This window comes from Lepisma saccharinum, chromosome 8 (genome assembly GCF_977018435.1).
Source record: "Lepisma saccharinum chromosome 8, izLepSacc3.1, whole genome shotgun sequence".
Taxonomy (NCBI): domain Eukaryota; kingdom Metazoa; phylum Arthropoda; class Insecta; order Zygentoma; family Lepismatidae; genus Lepisma; species Lepisma saccharinum.
Window position 1 is genome coordinate 22,624,938 of NC_139236.1, and position 17,005 is coordinate 22,641,942.

The following is a 17,005-nucleotide window of genomic DNA, read 5'->3' on the forward strand; positions in this document are numbered from 1 at the left end:
TTATTACTCTTAAAAGACTTACAGTGCAGTGGCGATGCTATCGCCAGCGAAGCGAGAAAAAAATATATACTGAATATTTTGCAAATGAATAATACGGTTGATAAAATAGGGAACAATTTTTTTTCGGTCGTGGTGCATCATTTAGTATTATTTTCCAACTTTTTTTCTTTTTGCTCATTCCGCGCCCTCTTTTGTTAGCGTCCGAAAAGCTCCATATCTATCTATGGCTCTGTGTTATTGGTACAAAAAATATTGAATATCTTGGCAGAGAATTTTTATGAACCCACACCTGGCTTCCCTATAAAATATTCTGCATTCTTCACTGTGAACTATAGTTTGAAAATGTGAATGTATTAATGCATTACTTTCGTATACCTTAGAACCGGATACTGAATTCGACTGCTACCTGCACGGGCCTCTACCCACGGTGACAGTGACAACTACCACGCAGCCTACAACACAGCCAGCAATCGCCGCACCTCCGACAGGTAAGTGTTGAGCATGTATTTCTGGAATGCATGGCGCGTATGAGGATTCGCATAACGAATGTAATGTAAGCCACTCGATGCAAGTATATACAGGGCGTTTAGTCGCTCTCATCCCCTGATTTTTCACTTATAAATAATCAAACTGTTGGTCATAATGTAATGAAATTTGTTATGGACATACCTTGGTGTATGAGAAGCATTGTGACGTCACAGCGAGTGTTGGAAGTGATCGCCATTAGCGTCAATTCATGCCTGCACACGCCTCTCCATGTTTCAGAACACATCATGAGTCACTGCGTCAATTCCAGCCGAATCCTGTCTTGCTGTTCCACGACAGTATTTTATGGACTCAGTTTTCAGTACGTGCGAACGATAAACACACGCTGTTTCACTGAGTACCGACTCTTACTGTACTCATGGACGTCCGCAGGATTTTTTCCAGGGATGGGCAAGGAAAGTATTTTTTTCCAGGCGGGGTGGTAAACAAGGCACATTTTCCCCAAAAATAGTGTTGTTCCCTAAAAAAACATTGCTTAAATTTGAATTTATGGTGTTCATGCAATAATTTACACATATTAATGTGGCTAAAATGAAATTATATGTGTGAAATACATAATTTTTGGTTGACTTTCATTTTCCAGGGGGGGCACGCCCCCCCCCCCTTGCCCCTTCTTCCGGACGCCCATGACTGTACTGTAATCACGATCCACTGAAGTAAGCACGAACTTTCAACGAATCCGAACAAACCCGAACCAATATCATGTGCGTCACAACAGCAGAGCCAAAAACTCAGACTGAAAGCACACGTCCGTACGATTGGAATTTAACCGCAGAATCGCCCAGACGCACGCGCATGTCCACGCAAGGACTAGAGAGACTGTGGGGCCATCTTCAATGACGTCACCATGCTTCTCATATACCAAGGTATGTCCGTAGCAAATTTCATTACGTTGTGACCAATAGTTTGATTTTTATAAGCGAAAATCAAAGGGCCGAGAGCGAGTGAAACAACCTGTATTAAATCAAATGTTTATAAAGGAAATCACGATTTTTTAAATTTTTTTTTTTATGGTATGGTGAGCCAACACTATACGTGTATTGCCGTTTCGCCTAATAGCCTATCGGCACAAGATGATTTGACTATGATCTTACCATCATTTTAGGACAAACGCTGCTTTCTACATTACTACTATTTTCGAAGTAAAAGTTTTAATATTAATGTTAAAATGTTGTGCTTGATATGTCAACATTATACAATGCGCCTGCTTAATCTGTTTTTATTATGTGCAATAAACAACTTCGGTGCCTACTCCTGTGAATGATTGGTTAGCGTTCCGCGCTAACCAACCAGCCCTTAGTTCTAATCCCATGTAAGTCAAGGACGTTCATTGTCTTTATCTTCTTGGCTATTTAAGGGCAATTCCTTTGTGACGGGCATGACATTCAGACAAATTTACATTCATTTTTTAAATATTTTTTTAGCACCTTCAAATTTGTAACTATCAATTAATGTAATTTCATTTTCCTTATGAAAGTTATTTAATTTCAGAATATTCCTCCCCCATCTCAATTCTCAGCTACAGACAATACATTTTTTTTTGTAATTGTGACGGGTGTGAACTTCTGAGACTTGGCTTTAGGACCTTTCCCAGTCTTTTAGAAAATTCTGTGAATTATATGGGTTTACTGAAAAGAAATTATTTTATTTTCACAAAGCAAACTTTACTCGACATGTAGATGCTTTTAGTTTCTAAAAATATTACTACATACTTTTTTATAAGCATTTTTTTCCCTGTGACTGGTGTGACACCATGCGCATTATTTGCTTTGTAGCATTATGGAACAATGCCATAGCTATGAAAAGTATCATAAATAGATTCCTCTAAGTAAGATTTGTTTCAGAAATGAAGTAAGATACTTTAGAGCTTAAGGTATAGAAACAATAAATGGGACAATTAGAACGAAATTAGAATTAATTTAGTTTTCTAATGTTACAAAACTATCATAATGAGCCGGCCCCCGTGGCAGAATGGTTAGCACATCGCGCTACGACGCCAGGGTCCCGGCCTGGGCATGGATGTTTCTGAGTGCCCATTCATCATTCCATCACTCATCCCCAATTAGCCAAAAGTGGCACAAAAGCAAAGTAAAATAAAGCAAATCAATCAATCAAACTGGCATAATGAACTACATAAATTAAATGGAAACACCACGTACTATAAGATCCCACTTCTAGTGTAAAAAGTAATTGGTTTGAAACAATATGTTATTTAAATGCCATAAAACTAATGTTTGTGTTAATAATTCCTACGGCTGAACCGATGCCGATACTCTCACCGATTCCCGCCCATATCGATGCTTCAAAACTGTAATAATTAAGTTGTTCAAAATATATTTTAATGTTAGTGTGTAAGTATTCCAGTCTAATTATAATTATGTATACAAATTTACCAAGATTTGCTTATTTGAGAATTACATCAGAATATTAAATTCCATGTTATGCTATCACAAAATTCAGTTTTTTGACACAAAACTGGTGCAAAATTAAAGGAAATTCGAATTTTGCATAATTTCCAGGATAATTATCTCCTCGAAAGAGTCTCACGGTATTTTTTGAGGACTCCGTGAAAGACAAAAATGCCGAGAAAGTATCGGCGGTATCTACAAATAAATTCCCACCGATACCTTTTCCCTTTAATGTCACACATAATAACTGATACTTTGAGTAAAAATAAAATAAAAATGAACCTTGTTTGTCCACTTTCACATGGAATGGCTCTTAATCAGTTCATCATTCAACCTCATCGTCTCGATGGACCTAGAGAGGTAGGAAAGCGACGTCGAGTGCAAATATACAAATTTTGGCTTTCGATTAGCTCATTCAACCGCTCGGCCAGGCGGGCTCGCCCAAACAGGAGAAAGCCGGGAGCACTGCTGGGCATCGTAATTTGAATATCGCACAAGGAAAAGTTTCGCCAGCGGGATTAAATTCTCCATTTGAAAATTTGTCGTCTTTGAAGTGCACAAATTCAGTCTGATTGCCGCTTCTCTTGCCATTTATATGGAATTGCAGCGCTTGGTTTTATTGTTTGCTCGTATGGTCCGAGACACCGCGGTAATGCTACAAAGGGTGCCTGCGGATATAGATGCAAATGCAAAGGACAATATGAGGCAATTTGCATGTGGTAGATACTTGTGTACATATCCTTCTTTTGTGAGATTCTCTCTTTTTACTTCTCGTTGTGTTTAACGATGCTCCTCCCTCCCTCTCCCCCTCTCTCCATCGTCTGATAGTGTAGACAATACAGGGTACGAGAGCCAAATATATTTCACATCTGGCAACAAACACACCACTTTGTTGTCTCCGGTTAGTATATGGTTATCTCTGGGGCAGGCGAACGAAAACAAGTCACTGCGCAAGACGTGACGCAAGACTGCTCGACCAATGAACACGTGAGAGGAACGGGATTACGTGGAGGGGTTAAAGCGACTGCTGTTACTAGCCTTCCCAGCACCGTGTACTGCTTAGCTCTGCCCACTCGATCCCCCCCGATGTCTACAAAACATCCTAACACTGAACGGCAGCTCCTCCGAGAACACGACCAAGGTCACGGTTGTTTGTCCCATTCACGATCTGACCCCTGTGTCCCCCTCCGAAACTTGGCAGGTGTATAAAGGGGCCCTATGCCCCGTTTCTTTCTATGCCATATTTATGTGGTTTCGGAGTTAGATCCCCACTTCAATTTCTCCTCATCTTGACATTTGAGGGGGGTGGTTGCTCCCTAAAACAGTTTTTTATCTGAAACAAAAAACACGTATTTCTCGGAAATATCAAACATCCAATGACGTGACGTAGAAAAGTACGTGGACGGAAAAAGGACACGTTGAACTATGTCATAGTAGTAGGAAAAGTCGAAACTCCTATTTGATTAGCCGTAACTTGAAGTTGAAGTCGATTTCCCATAAGGAATACATGGGATTCTGTAAATACTTATTAATCATATTTTTCAAACATCGTGTCTAGCTTACTAATCAACTTGAAAAACAGTTTCGACTTGCAACATGGAGAGAAATTCATACTCTCTTGCACACTAAACCCTTCATCAAATAGCAGTGCCCAATCCGACGGTATTGAAATAAATGCACAACTAGTGCGTAATTGTCCCTCCTCGCCGTAAACTCAATCCACTGTCATCTAGAAGACTTTCGCGAGAAGGCAACGGATCACGCCAAACAGCCTTCCGAGAATATATCTCGACACATTTCAATCGATGGCGGATATGTGAATGCCTGTAGCAGTAGCACTTGCAAGGTTTGCTGCTAACTATATTACAGTCGTAGTACTGATAATCTTCGCTAACTGCAATATATTCTAATTCTCGGACTGTTGTACTCTTTCCATGCCCACCGGCACGAAAGGCAAGGATGTTGTGGTGCAAAGACGGGAAATCAAATCACACTTTAGTACACTCATTGATTTCGCATCCTTGGTGACACTCTAATCCCCCCCAGCCATCGTTCAAGTCGTATCCTATCATAAGCACCCCCATCATGTGTTCTCCGTCCCCAACATCTCCAACTGATTCACCCGACAGACGCCGGCTGCTTTCTCGTAAAGAGTCCGGTAGGGATTATTTATGTAGATGGCAGACACTTCACACCCGTGTCTGAAGATTACTTGGAGCGTTTGTGTAGCAACTGTGAGATGAATGCTAGACATCAACTGCTCACTAGCAATTGAGAAACAGTACTTTCTGCGGAATAACCTATCACTTAAACGACGCGTGCATAGCTAAAGGAATTAAAAAAGTAAAGTGTTCCCCTGTGCATAGCACCACGCCATGAAGGCGTATAGGGGGTGTGGGAGTAACGCCCCACACTTCCTTGATCCGGTCGTGAGTGGGGGTGATGTGAAAACTAAAAAGTGGCAATGACACGTTTAATTGTATGCTCTTACATGGGAATATCATTCGCTGGAAGAGCTACGAATACCTTGAAGTGCTGGATTTTTATTTGTTTTGTTATTTAGCATCACTTGTCTGCCACTTTGGCTAATCGTAACGATGAGGAAGAGTAATGATACGATGAAATTGTTGAAGGGACACTCACAAAGACCACCCGCCCAGGTCGGGATTGAAGTCCTGGAATAAGCAATCCTGTGATTCAAGTTCCTGCAATGTTGAAGATGTATCTAGATTTGCCAAACCGTAGCCTCCCTACCTGGTTCACCCGATTCCGTGAGCAGGAATCGAGATGAATTAAACAAATACACAATTTCCGCTTCGGGTAAAAAACTCTACAGGAAACTAGATGGATTAACCAAATACAGGATTTTCGATTCGGGTAAAAAACCTACAGGAATCGACATGAATTAACCAAATACAGGATTTCCGCTTCGGGTAAAAAACCTACAGTAATCGAGATGGATTAACCAAATACAGGATTTCCGATTCGGGTAAGATACCTACAGCAAACGAGATGAATTAATCAAATACAGGATTTCGGCTTTGGGTAAAAATACCTACAGGAATCGAGATGGATTAACCAAATACCGGATTTCCTATTCGGTAAAGAATCCAGAATTCGAGGTTTAAAAAGAATAACAAATCCTCCGCTTTCGGTGGTACAGATAAACTGTGGTTTCTGAATATTTATCTCTAGCAGCCAAATCACACACACCACAGCCCTTGCAGCGTTTCACACATCCCTTGTGGTAGTGGTTCACTTTAGTGATCCTGTTGCTTGCGGTGGCTTCAGGTTCTCTATTCACGTTAAACGTCTCAAAAAATTTAGACTGTATAGCAAAAAGTGTTTTACCCTCTGAGATTACAAAAAACGTACCGAACGTAGTGGTCAACGTGGCAGAAGCAACGAAAAATAGAAGTAGGGAACATTATAAACAAGATGAAAAACCCGATATAGGGCCTCCCCGATGGCGCAGTGGTAGCGTCGTCGTCTTGTAATCAAGGTTCGATTCCCGGTGGAGGCACATAGTGGTTCGGATCCCACTTTAAACTGTAGGTCCAGTCCCGATTAGCCTTACTGTGCATAAAGTGGACTTAAAAACCAACTCAATTAATCAAAAATCCGATAATTAGTTTTACAACTCTGTGGAAGCTAGGGCGGATTTTTTCAAATTTTCCTCCATTCGAGAAACTGCTGTGATATTTCAAAATCTGGAAAATTACATCAGTTTAGGATTCCTTCTAGAGCACTGACGTGAATTTTTATGTGGTTTGCTTTTGCTGTTATCTAGATATTATCAATAGTTTAAGAGACTTACGTAATCGCGAAAGTATTGAAAATATATAGGCAATAGAGGAAGCAAACCATAAAAAAATTCACGTCAATGCTCTAGGTGGAATTCTAAGCTGATGTAATTTTTCAAATTTTGGAATATCACAACTGTTTCTATAAAGGAGGGGAAAATTTTAAAAAATCTGCCCTGGCGGCGGCCAAAGGTCGAGCCGAGCAGTAGGAGTTGTCCGTAATTTTCTGTCTGGAGGGGAGACATTTTGGTGGGTGTATGTAGAAATTTGGAGTCAAAATGATCATATAATGGCCGTTTGAGACACATTTTAAGGCGCTCTTTTGGGGATAAATCACTACTCTAGGTGGAAGTGAAAGGTTGTAGAGTGTATCTCCAAGACTAGTTTAGAGAAGCGAACGAGGAACTTTGATACTGTCGACTTTGTATGTTGTGGACCCCCTAGAGGGAAAGCGAATCTTTCCAAGCACTTATGTGTGAATGAGCAGCTAAACAAAGACTCCATGGAAAGAGGTAGTTTTCAATTCCGTCCTCCCTAGTTGACACGAAACCTCACTCACCCGCTTTGCTGGGGATTTACTCACACTGAGGGAAGGAACTGGCGAAGCGAGCGTGTGCTTTGGTACATGCCCTCTAAGCTGGGAAGGATTGGAGGATCGCTGTTCCGGAGGCACCTTCCGGGAGAATGGGTGGGGGGGAATTTCGAAGGAGAAGTTCGTCCAAAGTTTTCAAATTACAGGTGAAGAAAGATCAGAACTCCGTCACCTCGCAGACGGCACTTAGTTGTTTACTGTTTTATTTTTTCCGGTCCTATTTCGAAAAGCATCTTGCCTATCATTCATTTTGTGCATAGAGGCTTGTCGGGATTCGTGCATCGACGCCGTTACCTTGGAGTTATTAGAGAGACATGCTGTGCATGTACAGCCACCGGCAATAAAAATGGGACAACTAGATCCTGAAATGCTGCCTTCCCTGCAGTGCGTTATGTTTGTTACCTAACTCTACGGCAATAAGGCAACTTCAATAGCAACTTTTCAATAGTTAGGCAACACACTAAGAAGATTTACCTTAGATCCCAGGAGGTTAACAAAAACAAATTTGTAAATTTTAATAAACCTAAGTTACTCCTATGGTAGTATGTACAGAAAGGTAAATGTAAAGTAACTATCAATTTCAATACTTATTATCTGAAGAAAGTAAATGTTACTTTCCAACACTTATCCAGACCAGCACAGATCGCCAGACTAACAACCTTTTGAAGCTAAGATATTTTGGCGATTTATCTGTTCAAGTTGAACCCCACCGTCAACTGAACAGTTGTGAAGGTGTGATTCGCCACTCGGATCTGCTAAATGCTGGGGACGAGGAAAGGATCCTTGAAACACTCTCAGAACAACATGTAACAGCTGTGCAGCGCATAAAGACCAGAAAGTCCGGAGAACTTATTCCAACCACTTCTCTAATTCTTACGTTCAGTACGACCACTCTCCCCAGTAAAGTACGAGCTGGATATTACAACCTTATAGTCCAGCCGTACATACCCAACCCGATGCTGTGCTTTAAATGCCAGCATTTTGGGCATACCCAGCCTTTCTGCAAAGCCGCCACTGCCATCTGTGGCAAGTACAGTGAGCCCGATCATGACACAGAGCTCTGTCCATCTGGGCCCAAATGTGCTAACTGTAAAGGCGAGCATCCAGTCTGGCATCGTGACTGTCCCACTTTCCAGGAGAAAAAGAAGATCAAGAGAGTTGGTCGTCACAGAGAAAATCTCTGCTAGCGAAGCGAAACGTCATCTCCGTTAGAGTGTCCGCACTACTCTACTTGTGCCCTTCTCTACTGCTGCTGAAAATACTGTTACACACTGCAGTGTAGGCATCCAGACCAGCGACACAAAGAACACTATGCCTGATGTCTCTTGTGCTATGTCAAGCCAGCCTGTGGCCGCTATTTGGTCTACAGCGAAGAAACATTCAGCTGTGAAATACACAAGAGAACACTTTCTGAAGTCTAACAGCTCTCCAGTCAGGGCGGCAGGCGCTAAATGCACCTACCACCACTTCCCTTCTCCACCCCTTTGCCCTCTGTGTCCCTACCCGAGGACACGATAGAGAACGAAGCCGCGGATGATGAATTCATGAAGGTGATAGGGATTAAGAATAAAGTACGCCTTTAAAGGTAACTATAATCCTTACAGCTATGGCTTCTCATCTGAAATGGAACCTTAACGGTTTCCGCACCAATCTGGAAGAACTTCAGCTGTTGATATCTGAATTTTACCCTGCCCTCCTTCGTCTCCAAGGGACACATTTTCGCCCAAACGAACCAGCAATACTGAGTGGATATACAGTTTACCGCACGGCCAAGCTTCCTGAGGGTCGTCATGCTCACGGTTGTGTAGCAATTGGTGTTCGAGACTCCATCCACTCGATTCCACTCTATCTCACCACCACCCCTCCAAACTGTTGCTGTGCGTGTTCATCTACCACAGCCCATAAGTGTGTGTTGTATATACATGACGAGAGAGGAGCGATTTTCTTCTGAGAACCTCGTTTCCGTTTTCGAACATCGTCCATCTCCTGTGGCTCTTTTGGGCGACTTCAATTCTTGTCATCGTTTGTGGGGCTCCGTTCGTACAGAGCCCCGGGGTCAAATTGTAGATCAATTCCGTGAGGCGTCAGGTTTAACGTTGCTGTATGATGAAACTCCCACATTTTTCAGTCCATCCTCAGGCCAGTAAGAAAGTGTGCTGGGTCCAATACGTGTCTTCTCTGATGATGCAGGCTTCATCGAAAGCATTTGGACTAAAGTGCGTCGCATCCAGGGGGTTACATCTTCTCCCCTGAGTGCAGTAGAGCACGACGGGACGTTGTACACTGATTCCGATTCCATAGACATAGCAAATATCTTGGCCACTCAGTTTTCTGATGATTCGAGCTCAAAAAATTATGAACCACGTTTTCGCCGTGAGAATGATCGTCTAGAACGACATCCTCTAGTTTCTCGAAGTCATAACACCGAGCCGTACAACTCTGCATTCACCGAATGGGAGTTCTATCAGGCGCTTCAAGATTGTCCCGGAGTGGACAAGATTTCCTTCTCACGGTGTTCAACAGGCTTTGGTTGGAGGACCCTTTCCCCTCCTTCTGGAAAGAGGCTTTTATTGTTCTCATCCTGAAATCAGGTAAAGAACGCACCACATTCTCAAGTTACAAGCCTTTTGCTTTAACTAGCTGTGTGTGCAAGTTGAAGTAGCGCATGGTCAACAAGCATCTTGCCTGGTTTTTGGAGATAAACTCTTTGATAAGCAATTTTCAATGGTTCGCGCTCCAACCGTTTCACGCTGGACCATCTGGTTCAGCTGGAAACTCACATTCAGGATGCTTTTTTGAAGAATTAACATTTACTAAGCAGTGTTCTTTGACCTTTAACAAGCCTATGACACAACGTAACATTTTGGCATAATCAAGCAGCTCCCTTCTTGGAGTGTTCATGGCCATATGGCGTACTGTATTCAGAACTTTTTATCCGATCGTGCTTTCCGCATACATGTTCGGAACTCCTTTTCAGATCATCATGAACGGTGTCTCACAGGGCAGTGTACTTAGTGTGACTCTGTTTGCCATAGCAGTGAACAGTGTTATGGCAAACATTCTTTCCCCTATACATGGTCTCTTCTATGTGGACGACCTCATGAAATTCTGTCGCTCGCGGAATCTCGCGTCAGCTTCCCGTCAGCTCCAAACTGTTTGGGAATGGTCCTCCCAAACTAGTTTCAGCTTTTCCTGAGAAATCCGTGTCCGTCCACTTTTGTCATCAACATACATACCACTTTGACCCTGAGCTGTACATGGGAAAAACGTCCCTGCGTTTCGTGAATGAAGTCTGATTTCTCGGCCTGATTTTTGACAAGAAATTAACATGTGAACCTCACTTTCGCCAGTTAAAGTTATCTTGTCTGAGGGTTCTCAACCTTCTACGCGTTTTAGCTCATGCATCATGGGGTGCTGATAGAATGGTACTGTTACACCTATACTGTTCACTCATCAGGTCGAAGCTCGATTATGGATGCATTGTATATTTCTCTGCCCGTCCTTTGCAGCTTCTCATCCTAGACACAGTGCATCATTCTGGTATTTGTGTGTGTTTTGGCACCTTCCATACCAGTCTCATTGACAGTTTGTATGTTGCTGCACAGTTTGTATGTTGCTGCATCTGACCCGTCACTGTCTCTGCGAAGACAGCAGCTTATTGTAAATTACTTTCTCCATCGTCGCTCGATGCCCTCGCATCTGCCCTATCTAACCGTTTCCGATGAGAGAAGGCTGCCTTTGTACCAGCTACATCCTCAAGCAACTAGACCATTCAGTGTGCGTGCAGATGAGATTCCGTCAGCACTTGGTGTTGACAGTGATCTTCTGGCGTTTCTCCGTTCATTCCACCTCTCCCAACCTTGGAGCTTCCTGCACCTTCTATCGATTTTTCTATGATTGCTCTTCCAAAAGCAGTAACACTGGTGGTTGCCAAGACAGTCGAATCAGTTGGGATGCACCTTCATCCTAGACTCTCAAAGTTGCAGTTACTCCCTACATTCTGCCTTCCATCTATATAGCAGAGTTGTGTGCCATCCTGAAGGCACTGGACTTTGCTGACGTCAATGGCCTGAAGAACGTCCTTGTCTGCAAATTTTTCGACCGGCGTGTTGCAGACACTGGATTTGCCGAATTCCCAGCATCCAGTAGTGCAACGCATCTTCCGACAGCTTGTATCCTTATCTGCCAGTTCTGATGTCCACTTCTGATGGTTCCCTAGTCATGTGGGCAGCAGATGCTGCCGCCAAGTCTCCTGATACAGATGGCGACGTTCTCGTCCACCTTCTGCCACCTGCAGAATGTGTTTCGTTATAGCCTTCTTAACAATTGGCAGAAAGAGAGGAATGTGGTGACAGTGAACAAGCTCCACACTATTAAGCCCACCATAGGTGCTTCGCATTCCTCGTCCCATCCCTCTTGGCGAGAGGAAGTTCTTATAACCCGGATGCATATTGGACACGGCCGTGTATCCTATGCTGACTTGCTATAAGGGCAGGACCCTCCATTGTGTCGTGTGTGTAATGTAGTTTTAAGTATTCAACATGTACTTGTAGAATGTGCCGACTTTGCTATCCTCAGACAAACTTTTAATCTTCCCAGCTGTTTGTCATCCCTGTTGGATGATGACAACAGTATTTTATCAAATGTATTTTAGATTTTTGCAAAGAGCTGGTCTCTTCCACTGTCTGTGAGGACTTTTTAATGTGTTGTGCATGTTTAGTGCAGGTCTATTTACAACCTTGGACTTTTAATTTTTCCCAAGGGGCTTTTTACACCCCTTATTTTAACTGTTTCTGTCAGAATTTTAGATAAGGGGATATTTCCCTCTATACATAAAAGGACAATATGGTCTTAAGTGCAGATGCACCCAAAACTTTTAATTCAATTAATGATTACATTATGACCAAAAGTTTTATTTTTATAAGTGAAAATCAGAGGCCAAGAGCGAGTGAAACACCCTGTAACTTTTGACATTCAGTATTTACAAATGTTAAAAGACTATTGTGTATACATGTACCTCTAAAGTTGTTCAAAATTCTGAAACCCACCTGCATTCTTTATCAGAGATAAAGAAAGATTAAAACTGGAGTAAAATTTAGAAATAATAAATACTTAACAATGGAAAATCATGGAAAAATCAGGTCATCTTTCATCCAAGCGTTTATGAACCGAGATTGTTCTAGGTGGCGGAATTAAAGTAAAGCTTGCAACAAATATTTTTCTCTTACTTCATCTGCAGACAGCAACACTTCTTCTGGACCTGCATTTCCACAACCTCCACCAGTGATAGTAACTCCAGAGGGCGGCGCAACATGGAAAGGTCCACAACCTGGGCGGAATATGCCCATCCAGGATGTCATAAAGTCACTCATCGACTTCCTTGCATCCAAGTAAGTTGTAGGATAAGTTTATATTTTGACAAACATGTTTTCAGCTTAACTCCAATATAAGAGCAGTAGTTCTGATCCTCTCTTCTATTAATTTACATGTGCTTTCTCTTACATTCTTCCATGTAGGCCACGTTAGCACACACTTCCTAATAAATTCAAAATACTGATTACCTAATTATTATTCTTTGATTACCTAATGTGCTAGTTTTATGTCACGTATATAGATATTTTGACTTGCATAACACTAGGTTCTTGTATTTGTATTTTTCTTATTTAATATCTTTGGCTAATTGCAATGAGAATGTAGGTTGACTCGGTATAGCGCAGTTTGTAGAACAATGGTGCAGTATGCCAGGGACCCAGGTTCGAGTCCTGATTGAGCCTGCATTTTTTCTCTGAAATTTCTATGTAGTGCATCTCCTGTATTCAATAGTAATATTAATGTAAGTTTGTCATTATGCCTCCAATGCTTCATGCAAAAGAAAAAAAGGAAAGAATGTATCTTCATATCCAGTGCTCAAAGTGGACATTCCTAGCTGGGGAATGTATGTTTGAGTTTGAGGATGCCTTTATGGATCAACATAGAGATATTTCAGTGGATAGGTGGATACTTATGCTAATTATGCTAGCTGGAGCACGCTTATTGATTATTTTTTTTTTTTAACTGAGGTATAACATCCTACTACATTCCCCCTACTTCGAGCTCTGTTCATTTTTCCGGTTAATTGATTTGCAGCCCTCATGTGAACACATACAATATTCAAAATGCAAACCACCATCCCCCGTGGCAGAGTAGTTAGCACATTGCACTACGACGCCAGGGGTCCTGGGTTTGAATCCTAGCCTGGGCATGGATGTTTGTGAGTGTCCATTCATCAATTTCATCACTCATCCCCATCTTTGCAAATTAGCCAAAAGTGGCACAAGAGGCGAAGTAAAAGAAAGCAAATCAATCAATCAAGATGCAAAACATCAGTACAGGGTGTCTATAAAGTCACTTAACATTTCTGCAGGATTTATGGTACAAAATTCAATATGTACAGAAACATATATCACAGTAGGACACAAAATCAGTATAACTCAATGTTACCACCCCTCAAGTCTAGGCACATATGCCAACAATCCACCACAGTCCGAAACACCTTCTCCAACGTAGCTGGTGTAATCTCAGCAACTGCGGCCGTAATGCGTTGTTTCAACTGGGCTATGCTGTGGATCCTCGCCCCGTACACCTTAGACTTGATAAACCCTCAAATGAAAAAGTGTAATGGGGTCAGATCGAGAAGGGGGGGGGGGGCAAACTCCCCATTGCGAGACACGACCAATCCATCTATCGGTGAAAACTTCGTTTAGGTGATCACGAATGATGATGGCAAGATGGGGTGGTGCCCCCATCCTGTTGGTGCATAGTAAGAAGCTTGGTGTGCCCCAATCCACCGTGCTATGAACCATAGTTGGTAGATGCTGGGATTATGGATACTGAGTCACGTGGTCGATGCGGTGGGGCTACGTGTGATCGCGTCCTGTACATTTTTTACAATTTGTGGTGTTATGGCTGGCCTACCAGGACGTTCTTCATCCTCAACACTACCTATTCACTTGAATTTGTTGCCCAGGTTCTTAATAGTCAACCTGGTGGGGCCTGGTTTTCTGAATTTCCGAGTGAAGTCCATCCACACCTGTTCATACGTCATTGCACGCAGATGAGGACAAACAATGGCTATTCTCTCTTCTATAGAGTACATTTTATCAGATCTCTTAAAAAAAAGAAAAGATTTGTCATTAATTCATTGAAATGATAAGTGACACTATAGACAGACTGTATTGCATCACTATAGAAATTGCGGTACACAGGCATGGACATCTGGAGGATTTTTTCCAGCGAGGAGCATAAAAGGTAATGTTTTTCTGTGGGGCAAAGAAGGCATATTTTTCCTCATAATAGTGATGCCCGCTTAATAAGTTGTATATTTATTTATTTACATTAATGAACTCAGCAGGCTGGCACCCAGCTAGAGAGTTCAGAGATACAGGTTTTCATGCATGCTTCAGTGACCGTTATTTGATATTGTTTTCATTACACTGTTTTTAAATTATATATATGGCATAGAGAACAAATCAATATTTTTGTTACACTTTTCTAAGGCATTGTAGAGAACACTCATTCTCCAGATTTCTTGACAATGTTTGTTCGCGCTCTATTCACAAAAAAGGTTTGATGATTGGGTCACGTCTTATTGTTAGGAATGCGTAATATAAATGATGATTGGGTCACGTCTTATTGTTAGGAATGCGTAATTTAAATTGTGAGATCCAAAGAGGAGAGCGAAGTTTCCCATTATATATTTTCCAGAGCAGCAGCAGGTCATGGACTGTCCTTCGATCGTCAAGCTTGTGCATTTTTTACAGCTGCTTCAATTTCAAACATACTGATCATCTGAATGTTGAGTGAATTTAACAGTTTGCACTCTGTGTAGCCCGCCATGATTTCAGGTTGTACTTTGGTGTATTGTTTGCGTACACAGATTGAAAGTATTTTGCAAATTCATCAACGACTGTATTCAGGTTTAGTATGGGTGCACTGTTTGAAGAAACTGGAAACACTTTATTTTGCCTGTTGCGATTTACGTGTGACCAGAAAAGTGATCGGTCACTTTGAATATTGCTTTCGATGTCGAACAAGTAATTATTATGGGCGGCTGATATTTCTTTTTTCATTGCTTTTCGGAGTTCTTTAAATTTGTTGGCATGGTTAACTGGGTTACCTACGTTTTGTTTCCATTTTTGGTGGTGGTGAGCCTTTGCTTTCATTTTTCTAATTATATTGGCGGTAAACCAGCATGGATATTTAGGAGGGGTTAGGCATCTTAAGGGAATGCATGCGTCAAATGCTTCATATATTATATTGTAAAACATATCTGTCATTTTGTTTACGTTATCACATAGTTTTAGTGTATCCCAGTTAACAACCGATAGTTTGTTGTATAGTTTGTCAAAGTCAGCTTTTTTGAGATTGTATGAGAGGTTGTTCAGTGGAAGATTACTTTGTGTCCTTTTTGTGTGCTTTATTTCAATTACGAGACAAGGATGATGCTTATCCTCGGGCATGAGTGGCTGAGTTTCTCATGTAAACTGCACAAGATCTAGAGTTTTACCGTTACTATTTTGAATGTTATTTAAGCTGCATAATTGAAAGAAGCCCATATGATCGTATAAGTCGCGACATACAGGAGTGGCATTAACAAGGTTGTATTCGTTGCTTGTTATGCAAGGGATATTGAAATCCCCTATGAGGAGAATGTTATGTGCGGGTCTACAATGACTTTCAAGAAAATATAAAATAAGTTGTAAGACTTGTCATTACAGCATGGAGTAAAGTAAACAATACAGATGTAAAAGGTGGGCAGTCCATGAATTACAATTTTCACAAGCAATGAGTCAACGTTAGGCTCATCATTAAATTTGCCTATGAGCGTCGCTGCGTATTTGTTATGAATTGCCAGAAGAGCACCCCTGCCCAGATTTTTCCCAGAGTCAGTCTTGTTCGTGTTAGATCGGAACACGTTACAGCGATCATCAAAAAGTTCCATGCTTAGATGGTTTTCATAAGCCAAGTCTCTGTAATTGCTACGATGCTGTAATTGTTAGATAATATGTTCTGAGAGAATACTTGCATTTGGTACACAACCCGAAAACATTTTGGTACACTATGCTAAATATTTTTGTCTGAGAACTTACGTGTTTATGTTTGTGGGAGTTGCCCCCGGGCTGACATTCTTCCTCTGTTGCTGTCACTGCTACCACGTCACTTGGGGGAGGGGTGGGATTTGGGACGGGGTGGGGATTTGTAACTTGCTTCCGAGATTCGGCCATCGTCTTCATCCTTCCATAGAAGCTGCATACACTTTCCGAAACTCATGTCCTGGGGGTTTTGGACGTCCACGTTCTATCAGATGCAGTTCCAGACGCTGGCGATTGTCCACTGTGTGAAGGGGGTGGGGGGAGTCCTGCTGTTTCCGCCGAGGTCGACGACTTCCTTCTTTCCTGGAGACGATTGGGGTCCTTTGTTCAAAGTTGTTGCCAAATTTACTTGTTCGTTTCTGGAACTTGCTGGAAGTGGTTTTGACGAGACGTTGTTAGGGGATTTCAGTTCTTCCAACGTATATGGTTTTCCATTTATGAGTAACTTGTTGTTATATTGCAATTTAGCATGTTGACCATGCCTTTGCTTCGCGGTTTGAGTTCGGAACATACCATCCACTTTCG

General features: G+C 41.8%; 1 protein-coding gene across 4 annotated transcripts in view; it reads left to right on the forward strand.

Annotated features, from left to right (window-relative positions):
* The window catches only part of fry (microtubule binding protein furry), a 1,034,138-nt gene that overhangs the window by 941,798 nt on the left and 75,335 nt on the right, over window positions 1–17,005 (forward strand). For all 4 annotated transcript variants that reach the window (XM_083126340.1, XM_083126342.1, XM_083126341.1 and 1 more), the window contains 2 exons: window positions 381–488; window positions 12,589–12,739. In XM_083126340.1, coding sequence (XP_082982466.1) covers window positions 381–488; window positions 12,589–12,739 — 259 coding nt within the window. The remainder of the gene's footprint in view (window positions 1–380; window positions 489–12,588; window positions 12,740–17,005) is intronic.